General features: G+C 41.8%; 1 protein-coding gene across 1 annotated transcript in view; it reads left to right on the forward strand.

The window, feature by feature from the left end:
- The window catches only part of kcnq3 (potassium voltage-gated channel, KQT-like subfamily, member 3), a 155,522-nt gene that overhangs the window by 130,310 nt on the left and 13,977 nt on the right, over positions 1 to 11,235 (forward strand). The window contains exon 12 of the mRNA XM_064928523.1: positions 5,050 to 5,181. Within this exon, the coding sequence (XP_064784595.1) occupies positions 5,050 to 5,181 (132 nt within the window). The remainder of the gene's footprint in view (positions 1 to 5,049; positions 5,182 to 11,235) is intronic.

Genomic DNA, 11,235 nt, shown 5'->3' on the forward strand with positions numbered 1-11,235 from the left:
GAAACTGTAATCCATGATTATTAACAGCCACTACAACTTGAGCTATGTTTAGCCACAGCTAGCTATAAATCTATGGAAGAGATAGAATTTACATGCATATTACATGCTTTAAATCCAACCACTTGGCTCTCTATGAACGGAGGGATGGGACCTGAGAATTTTAACCTCTTTTATATTCATAGACAGAACTAGTGATACAAGGACTGAATTCATGAGATCATCATGAGTTTGTTTTAAACCTGGCCTTATTGTGGTACCTCTACATTCCAGCTCGGTAATAACTGGGTAATCAGATGGTAATAACTATGTATTTACTAGGTAATTAGTTAGTAATTACCATTAGTAGTTACCATGTTGTTTCTTCCCCAATCCTTTCCTGACATCCCAGCCAGCACATGGTTGTTACCTGGAAACAGTGACTGTAGTGTGTATGTAATAACTCTGTGCTGGAAAGTGCATCATAACCTGTTTCTCTTTAGTTTTAACGTTATATCCCTTCCCCATAACAAACATGACAGTGACATGTGCTTGTAAAGTGTAAAATTATTATTTTTATTTTTTTAACACATTTTTTTAAAGTGAGAGTGAGCACCATAAAACTATGGGAAAGGTGTTGAATTCAAGTCACTAGAAACTGAATTGCTCCAGAAACTGGATCGCTTTCCAAATTACTCAGATCAATAGAGCCAGAGAGACCATATTTTATGACCAACAACGTATATACAGTTGAAGTTGGAAGTTTACATACACCTTAGCCAAATACATTTAAACTCAGATTGTCACAATTCCTGACATTTATTTAATCCTAGTAAAAATGTCCTGTTTTAAGTCAGTTAGGATCACCACTTTATTTTAAGTGAATGTGAAATGTCAGAATAATAGTAGAGAGAATGATTTATTTCAGCTTTTATTTCTTTCATCACATTCACAGTGGTCAGAAGTTTACATACACTCAATTAGTATTTGGTCGCATTGCCTTTAAATTGTTTAACTTGGGTCAAACATTTTGGGTAGCCTTCCACAAGCTTCCCACAATACGTTGGGTGAATTGTGTCCCATTCCTCCTGACAGAGCTGGTGTAACTGAGTCAGGTTTGGAGGCCTCCTTGCTCACACACGCTTTTTCAGTTCTGCCCTCACGTTTAATATAGGATTTGAGGTCAGGGCTTTGTGATGGCCAGTCCAATACTTTGTTGTCCTTAAGCAATTTTGCCACAACTTTGGTAGTATGCTTGGGGTCATTGTCCATTTGGAAGACCCATTTGCGACCAAGCTTTTAACTTCCTGATGTCTTAAGATTCTTAAGATGTTCAATATATCCACACAATTTCCTGACTCATGATGCCATCTATTTTGTGAAGTGCACCAGTCCCTCCTGCAGCAAAGCACCCCCATAACATGATGCTGCCCACCCCCGTGCTTTACGGTTGGGATGGTGTTTTTCGGCTTGCAAGCCTCCCCCATTTTCCTCCAAACATAACAATGGTCATTATGGTCAAACAGTCCTATTTTTGTTTCATCAGACCAGAGGACATTTCTTGAAAAAGTACAATCTTTGTCCACATGTGAGGTTGCAAACCGTAGTCTGGCTTTTTTCATGCTGGTTTTGAAGAAGCGGCTTCTTCCTTGCTGAGCGGCCTTTCAGGTTATGTTGATATAGGACTCATTTTACTGTGGATATAGATACTTTTGTACCTGTTTCCTCCAGCTTCTTCACAAGGTCCTTTCCTGTTGTTCTGGGATTGATTTGCACTTTTCGCCCCAAAGTATGTTCATCTCTAGGAGACAGAATGCGTCTCTGTCCTGAGTGGTATGATGGCTACGTGGTCCCATGGAGTTTATACTTCCATACTATTGTTTGTACAGATGGACGTGGTACCTTCAGGCATTTGGAAATTTTTTCAGAGGTCTTGGCTGATTTCTTTCGATTTTCCTATGATGTCAAGCAAGAGGCACTGAGTTTGAAGGTACAGTCATTGCCAAAAGTTTTGAGAATGACACAAATATTAATTTTCACAAAGTTTGCTGCTTCAGTGTCTTTAGATATTTTTGTCAGATGTTACTATGGAAAACTGAAGTATAATTACAAGCATTTCATAAGTGTCAAAGGCTTTTATTACATTAAGTTGATGCAGAGTCAATATTTGCAGATCTTTCTTTTTCAAGACCTCTGCAATCCGCCCTGGCCTGCTGTCAATTAACTTCTGGGCCACATCCTGACTGATGGCAGGCCATTCTTGCATAATCAGTGCTTGGAGTTTGTCAGAATTTGTGGGGTTTTGTTTGTCCAAGCGCCTCTTGAGGATTGACCACAAGTTCTCAATTGGATTAAGGTCTGGGGAGTTTCCTGGCCATGGACCCAAAATATTGATGTTTTGTTCCCCGAACCACTTAGTTATCACTTTTGCCTTATGGCAAGGTGCTCCATCATGCTGGAAAAGGCATTGTTCGTCACCAAATTGTTCCTGGATGGTTGGGAGAAGTTGCTCTCAGAGGATGTGTTGGTACCATTCTTTATTCATGGCTGTGTTCTTTGGACAAAATGTGAGTGAGCCCACTCCCTTGGCTGAGAAGCAACCCCACACATGAATGGTCTCAGGATGCTTTACTGTTGGCATGATACAGGACTGATGGTAGCGCTCACCTTGTCTTCTCCGGACAAGCTTTTTTCCGGATGCCCCAAACAATCGGAAAAGGGGTTTTTCCTGGAGAGAAATGGCTTCTTTGCTGCCCTTCTTGACACCAGGCCATCCTCCAAAAGCCTTTGCCTCACTGTGCGTGCAGATGCACTCACACCTGCCTGCTGCCATTCCTGAGCAAGCTCTGTAGTGGTGGTGCCCCGATCCCGCAGCTGAATCAACTATAGGAGACGTTCCTGGTGCTTGCTGGACTTTCTTGGGAGTCCTGAAGCCTTCTTCACAACAATTGAACCGCTCTCCTTGAAGTTCTTGATGATCCGATAAATGGTTGATTTAGGTGCAATCTTACTGGCAGTAATATCCTTGCCTGTGAAGCCCTTTTTGTGCAAAGCAATGATGACAGCACATGTTTCCTTGCAGGTAACCATGTTGACAGAGGAAGAACAAGGATTCCAAGCATCACCCTCCTTTTGAAGCTTCCAGTTTGTTATTTAAACTCAATCAGCATGACAGAGTGATCTCCAGCCTTGTCCTCGTCAACACTCACTGAACCTGTGTTAATGAGAGAATCACTGACATGATGTCAGCTGGTCCTATTGTGGCAGGGCTGAAATGCAGTGGAAATGTTTTGGGGGGATTCAGTTCATTTGCATGGCAAAGAGGGACTTTGCAATTAATTGCAATTCATCTAATCATTCTTCATAACATTCTGGATTATATGCAAATTGCCATCATACAAGCTGAGGCAGCAGACTTTGTGAAAATTTATATTTGTGTCATTCTCAAAACTTTTGGCCACAACTGTAGGCCTTGACATACATCCACAGGTACAACTCCAATTGACTCAAATGATGTCAAGTAGCCTATCAGAAGCTTCTAAAGCCATGGCTTAATTTTCTGGAATATTCCAAGCTGTTTAAAGGCGCAGTCAACTTAGTGTATGTAAACTTCTGACCTACTGGAATTGTGATACAGTGAATTATAAGTGAAATTATCTGTAGTTAAACAATTGTTGGAAAATGACTTGTGTCTAAACTATAGTGTGTTAACAAGACATTTGTGGAGTGGTTGAAAATGAGTTTTAATGACTCTAACCTAAGTGCATGTAAACTTCTGACTTCAACTGTGTGTCCACTACCATTAGCATCTGTAATTTAATTTCTAGGGTCATTGAGTTTAAATTGAATTGACCAAGAACAGAACTACCTCAGCAATACTTTTGTACCTGCCGGCAGGGCGGGATTAACACAGCCTTGGATCTGAAATAACAGCTGGCGAGAAGTGCACCATTTTCAATGACTATTAATGCTTAGCCCAACCAATCAGCTGCGCTCCAGCTGTCCTTGTCATGCGCGCTCCTCGTGTCTTTATAGAATAAATGTCTTAATTCTCTTCACAAACAGCTCACTCATCATTCTTATCACATGTCCATGTCTTGACATAAGGTAATTGACCCCCAGAATCATGAAGATATGTATATTTCTAACTGCTAACCTCTCGATAAAAGCTTGTGAGAAGATGATCCATCAAGTCAATTGATTAAGGCATAATTCGAATGTCATATATAATTTTCAAACATTCAGTTACTTGTTGATATTTTGCTAACATTATAAAAGGAATATGAACTAGAGGAGACAATGGACTGTGCTTAATAGTTTATTTTATTTTATTCCAGATTATCATTTTACTTTCGGCCCACCCATCTCTCCTGTAACTTCTCCTCGGCTAAAATTCCAACTAGCATGATACTTGAAACCTATGCTGTCATTTAGTCACTAGTTGAGATGTTTGGAACCTTAAATAAATAAACACAACTCTACAACTGAAAAACACTTCCGGGTTTATTTCTCTCAAAATCACTTTTTGTTGATAACTCAGCAAAACATGGTCTGATTGGGCTGTCTTTTTGCAAGGAGGTCGTCCTCCACATTAGGAACGTGCTGACTTCACTATGTCATTTTAGCTTCTGTTTTATCTGAGAAAATGGGCGTTACTTTCACCCATGTTACTTTTGTCCCGGCTCTCTACTACAAAGCAGGTTAGAATGAGTTTTTTTTCCAACACAAAGCTACTGCACTAACTAGGTTGTGTTCTGTATTGTGGTTTTTGAGGCCTGCCTTTGATTTTGATTGACAGGTGTCCTTATAAAATATTGTTAACCATTTCACATGTTCTGATTGGACTAAGTTAATTATTTGTTTTCCTCACAATTTATCTGGTTCTAATTGCCTTAAACATTTGAGGAGGTAATTCACTTCATCCAGTTTGTATGATATTTATGGTACCTTTTTACTTGTTCTGATTTGTCAAAAGACAAGCTGCACCTAACCCAATTTTGGACGCTGGCTCACAGGATGAATGAAGTTCCCTCTGGGAAAAATTAAGTAATTCAGTTCTACTCTATTCTACAGGATCATGAAGTTCCTCTTGAACAAGAAGAAGTTTAAGGAGACATTGAGACCTTATGATGTCAAGGATGTGATCGAGCAGTACTCTGCCGGCCACCTAGACATGCTCTGTAGAATCAAATACCTCCAGACAAGGTAAGCAGAGTTGGGGTTACATTTTGAGTTGATTGAAATGAACCGAGTCGACATTGAACAGCACCGTAAATTGTATTACCCAAAGCATTTGATTTACAGTGCCTTGTGAAAGTCTAGACACCCCTTGCACATTCTTCACAGTTTGCTGTTTTAAATTTAAATCTAAAAGACACACCAGAATGGCTTTCCAAAAGGTGTTGAGTGTTCCTGAATGGTCTCAGTCCTGAATTAAATCTGCTTTAAAATGAGAAACAAGGTTTGAATATTGCTGTCCATCAATGACTCAAAAACAATGGGTATATGTTACCCTAAGAGTTGTTCAAAGTTAGAATCTTATTCAAAGTGATATAATGGCGCCGGAAGGGATGGCTGCCGTTTTACGGGCTCCAACCAACTGTGCTATTTTGTTAGTTTTTTTGTATTGTTTGTAACTTATTTTGTACATATCACATCAAATTGTATTGGTCACATGCATGTGTTTAGCAGATGTTATCACAGGTGTAGCAAAATGCTTGTGTTTCTAGCTCTGACAGTGCAGTCATATCTAACAAGTAATATCTAAAAGTTTCACAACGTATACCCAATACACACGAATCTAAGTAAAGTAATGGAATCAAGAATATATAAATATATGGAGGAGCAATGTCAGAGCGGCATAGACTACAATATAATAGAATACAGTATATACATATGAAATGAGTAATGCAAAATATGTAAACATTATTAAAGTGACTAGTGTTTCATTTATTAAAGTGGCCAGTGATTTCAAGTCTATGGATATAGGCTGCAGCCTCTAATGTGCTAGTGATGACTATTTAACAGTCTGATGACCTTGAGATAGAAGCTGTTTTTCAGTCTCTTGGTTCCCAGCTTTGATGCACCTGTACTGACCTCGCCTTCTGGATGATAGCAGGGTGAACAGGCAGTGGCTCGGGTGTTTGTTGTCCTTGATCATCTTTTTGGCCTTCCTGTGACACCGGGTGCTGTAGGTGTCCTGCAGTGCAGGTAGTTTGCTCCCAGTAATGCTTGGGCCAGACCGCTCCACCCCCTAGAGAGCCCTGCGGTTGCGTACGGTGCAGGTTCCGTACCAGGCGGTGATACAACCCGACAGGATTGTGCATCTGTAAAGGTTTGTGGGGGTTTTAGGTGCCATGCCAAATTTCTTCAGCCTCCTGAGGTTGAAGAGGTGCTGTTGCACCTTCTCACCACACTGTCTGTGTGGGTGGACCATTTCAGTTTGTCAGTGATGTGTACACCGAGGAACTTGAAGCTTTCTAACTTCTCCGCTGCGGTCCCATCGATGTGGATAGGGGGGTGCTCCCTCTGCTGTTTCCTGAAGTCCACGATCATCTCCTTTGTTTTGTTGACGTTGAGTGATGGTTATTTGCCTGGCACCACACTCCCAGAGCCCTCACCTCCTCCCTGTACCCTGTCTCGTCATTGTTTGTAATCAAGCCTAATACTGTTGTGTCATCTGCAAACTTGATGATTTAGTTGGAGGGATGCTTGGCCATGGAGTCATGGGTGAACGGGGAGTACAGGAGGGGGCTGAGCACGCACCCTTGAGGGGCCCCTGTGTTGAGGATCAGCAAAGTGGACACGTTGTTTCCTACCTTCACAACCTGGTGGCGGCACATCAGGAAGTACAAAACCCAGTTGCACAGGGTGGGGTTCAGACCCATGGCCTCAAGCTTATTGATGAGCTTGGAGGCTACTATGGTGCTGAATGCTATAGTCAATGAACAGCATTCTGACATAGGTATTTCTCTTGTCCAGATGTGGTAGGGCAGTCTGCAGTACGATGTCGATTGCATCATCTGTGGATCTATTGGGGCGGTAGGCAAATTGAAGTGGGTCTAGGGTGACCGGTAAGGTAGAGGTGATATGATCCTTGACTAGTCTCTCAAAGCAATTCATGATGACAGAAGTGAGTGCTACGGGTTACCTTTGCTTTCTTGGGTACAGGAACAATCGTGGCCATCTTGAAGCATGTGGGGACAGCAGATTGGGATAGGGAGAGATTGAACATGTCCGTAAACACACCAGCCAGCTGGTCTGCGCATGCTCTGAGGACGTGGCTAGGGTTGACACACTTAAATGTCTTACGTCGGCCACGGAGAAGGAGAGCCCACATTCCTTGGCCGCATCGGTGGCACTGGGTTATCCTCAAAACTGGCAAAGAAGGGGTTTAGCTTGCCCGGAAGCAAGACGTCGGTGTCCGATGTGGCTGGTGTTCTTTTGTAGTCTGTGATTGACTGTAGACCCTGCCACATACGTCTTGTTTCTGAGCCGTTGAATTGCGACTCTACTTTGTCTCTATATTGACGTTTTGCCTGTTTGATTGCCTTGAGGAGGGAATACACTGTTAGTATTCTGCCATATCCCCAGTCATCTTGCCATAGTGAAATGCAGTGATTCACGTTTTGCGAGAATGCTGCCATCTATACACTGTTTCTTGTTAGGGTAGGTTTTAGAAGTCACAGTGGGTACGACATCTCCTATACATTTCCTGATAAACTCAGTCACCAGAACATTTCCCAATCTGCGTGATCAAAACTATCTTGAAGTGTGGATTCCAATTGGTCAGACCAGCGTTGAATAGTCCTTAGCACGGGTTCTTCCTTTTTGAGTTTCTGCCTATAAGAAATTGAGTCTTAGTCAGATTTGGCAAAAGGAGGGATGGGGAGGGCCTTGTAGGTGTGAGTGAGTGTTTAAGCAGTCTTTTTCTCAAATTTGCGGCCTCAGGTTATGCGGTTTCCAGTTTGCATAAAGTACAGTGGAGTTCTTTGAGGGCTGTCGTTGTATCGACATACACGGCTGTGACTATAACCGAAGAGAAGTCTCTTGGGAGATAACACGGTCGGCATTTGATTGTGAGGTATTCTAGTTCGTATGAACAAAAGGACTTGAGTTCCTGTATGTTATCACAATTACACCATGAGTCGTTAATCATAAAACATACACCCCTGCCCTTCTTCCCGGAGAGATGTTTATTCCTGTCTGCGCGATGAACTGAGAACCCAACTGGCTGGACCGAAGTATGTTACAAACCCGGACGTCTCTATGGAAAGAAATCCTTGCCCTGAGCTCATCAACTTTATTATCCAGAGACTGAACATTAGCTGGACAAACCATATACACGGTGTCCAATATCACTCAATTCGGCGTTGTTTCGTTCAAAGTTGATTGCAAATGCCATATGGCAAATGCCAGGTGTAACGCTTTAAAAATCCAACAGGTTGCGAGCGCGCTCCACTGTGGTTTTTCATATTGCAAATGCAACACAAGTCAACATCCAAAAGCAAAATGTTGAAAAAGTGAAAAAATGTCAAAAACCTAGCAACCCCTTAAAAAAGTGCTTTCTGGACCGTTTTTCTAAATTCTTTCGAATTTTGGGTCAATTACACACGTATAAGAACTGTATCAACATACTTTAGTCATATTGTATTATCATTTTTTTTTACTTGTGCATAAGGCATATGTTTTCTCCATTTGCAATATGATTTCATAGGAAGTCAAAACTAACTTTTTTTGGGGCCAAATGCCATAAGAAATTTGACATGCTCAAAAATCCTGCAGAAATGCAAAATTGACTGGCCTGATGAACTCGGGATGGCCGGGCAGTGATAGTTGTTCCTTTCCATCACTCGTTGTGTTGATTTCATCATGTCCATTTGGTGATGTTTTTTTCACTATAGAATCATATTGCAAATGCACGTGCATTTGCAATATGTTTCAATGGGCATTTACCATCACAAATTTGGCATGCTCAAAAATCCTGCAGAAATGCAAAATTGACTGGCCCGATGAACTCGGGGTGGCCGGGCAGGGATGGTTGTTCCTTTCCATCACTCGTTGTGTTGATTTCATCATGTCCATTTGGTGATGTTTTTTTTTCACTATTGAATCATATTGCAAATGCACATGTAGTTATGTTCTAGCTGCGGGTCCAGTTCTGATATTATGTGTAGGCCTAGCTGAGGCGACCCCGAATCCCAAGTTTCAGCTCAATAGGTCATTTGGTGCCCGAGCAAGACACTAATTGGTGCTGAAAATCCACTTTTTTCCATGCCTTGCTACGGGGTCCTTGAATGAGCTATCGGACAGAAACGTTGAGGTCCATTTATATGGGCCGAGGCGGTCGCAATGCACCTTGTCTTGCGACTCTGGGACATTTCTAAATGTCGTCATTTTCGTGATGCAAAAATAAATTGAAGTTATTGCAAATGTACGAGGCTGTTTCTCGGTCCGAGGACCTTCTAGAGCCACGTAACTGACCACGCACTATCGACCTGAGGTCGAGAACAGGTTTCTAAAGTTTCGGAACTCTAGATCTGACGGTTCTTTAAAAGCTCCAACAAGGTTAACTAATGCAGGCAGTGTATGTCTCTACGCACCCCAATGTGTCCCTCCTTCCAAGCTGTGTGTGTGTGTGATTTAGTTTTTCTTAGAACTTTTATGGGAGAAATGACTGATTTACAGTTCATGGGGCTTGCCACATATTAAGTTTTGGAAAGATCTGACTTTTTTAAACCTTCGAAACAGCCCCTGTGACACCAATTATGTCACTTCCGGTTGGCACAGGAAGCTATAAATAAACACACATCCTCATTGGGGTATGCCTTTACAGAATCCTGAGTTTTAAGTGTTTACGTTAAGAACTGACCGATTTACACAGGGTTGAATGCACAATTTATCACAAACTGCTGGTTGGGTATGGAAAAACACGTTTAGGGTGATTTTAACCACTTCCGGTTGCTTCAGGAAGCTTAGAATCGGCACAGGTAGACCTTATAGTGTCCTGATGGACTGTCATCGAAGACAGGTTTATAAGGCATTCATAACCCACATAGGCTTCAGGTTGACTTTAGAGGAGCAGGCAATGTATTCCTATGAGGAGAGATGTCATTGTAATCTGTGAGATCAAAAATCCCTGTTTTACTGTTAAGGGTTAATGCCACACGGTCAAGGTTAGGCTTGCACAGGTCGGGAGGACCTCAGGATCGTGCTTCTCACCCTAACGGTTCTCACTGTCACCCAAAAGCAAATGACATTTGGGGCCAGGCTTCATTTTGGGCCTAATTTTTTTCACGGTCGCTGCACTCAGTGCGAGCTACGGTCAAGCGGGGCATCTCGTTAAACTCGGCACGGCCTAGAGAATATGGAAATTCCATTGCAGGCTCTGTGTGTCTTTAAGCACCGCACTTTGTCACTCCATCTTTGCTGTGTGCGTGTGTGTGTGAGAGAGCTTTTCTTTGACATCTGTTGGGAGAAATGACTGACTTGCAGTTCATGAGTGTTGCCTAATCTCACACATGAAGTTTTGAAAAGATCTGACCTTTTTAACCCTTGGAAACAGCACCTATGACACCATTTTAAGGCACTCCCGGTATACACAGGAAGCTGAAAGTGAACACATATCCTCCTTGGGGTAGGCAATTATAGAATTTTGAGTTTTAAGTCTTTATGTTAAGAACTGATTTATTTACGGAGGGGTCGGTGAGTGTGTATTATTACAGAAGATCATAGAAAATCACAGAAATCTTGCAGAGCTCCGAAGCACACTTTAAAAAGATTTGTATGAACACGCTGCAACTGGATCTGTGACTGTTTAAAAAAACAAAAAAAAAACTATTTTTGAACATCACCAATTTGACATTGTACGATTTCTCTTAAATGACGATAGATAAATGGCTGGTTCGTTTTTTATTGACACCAGAGGCTCCTTGACTTTGACGTGAAGCGGAAAAATTATTGCTCCATTTTCATTTTGGACCTTTAATCCCAGGAAAATGGCCATAACTCAAAAACCGTTGAAGCATAGACGCCATCTAGTTCGGGGCCAACTGCCCATTATGCCAAATCTACACTCTACAGTTTTGTCTTCGAAGTCTTTTCCGTTTTGGAGATAAGGCCACGTCGTGATTTGTGATGTTTTGTACATTTGCAATATGATTCCATTCGCCCTCTTGTAGGATTCATCGGGACAGCGGAAAAATGACCAAAATTTGATTATTTATAAAACGGAAACCGAATGTCCGAGAGAGTTCGTTT

The sequence above is a fragment of the Oncorhynchus masou genome, chromosome 3 (assembly GCF_036934945.1).
Source record: "Oncorhynchus masou masou isolate Uvic2021 chromosome 3, UVic_Omas_1.1, whole genome shotgun sequence".
In the NCBI taxonomy this organism is placed as follows: domain Eukaryota; kingdom Metazoa; phylum Chordata; class Actinopteri; order Salmoniformes; family Salmonidae; genus Oncorhynchus; species Oncorhynchus masou.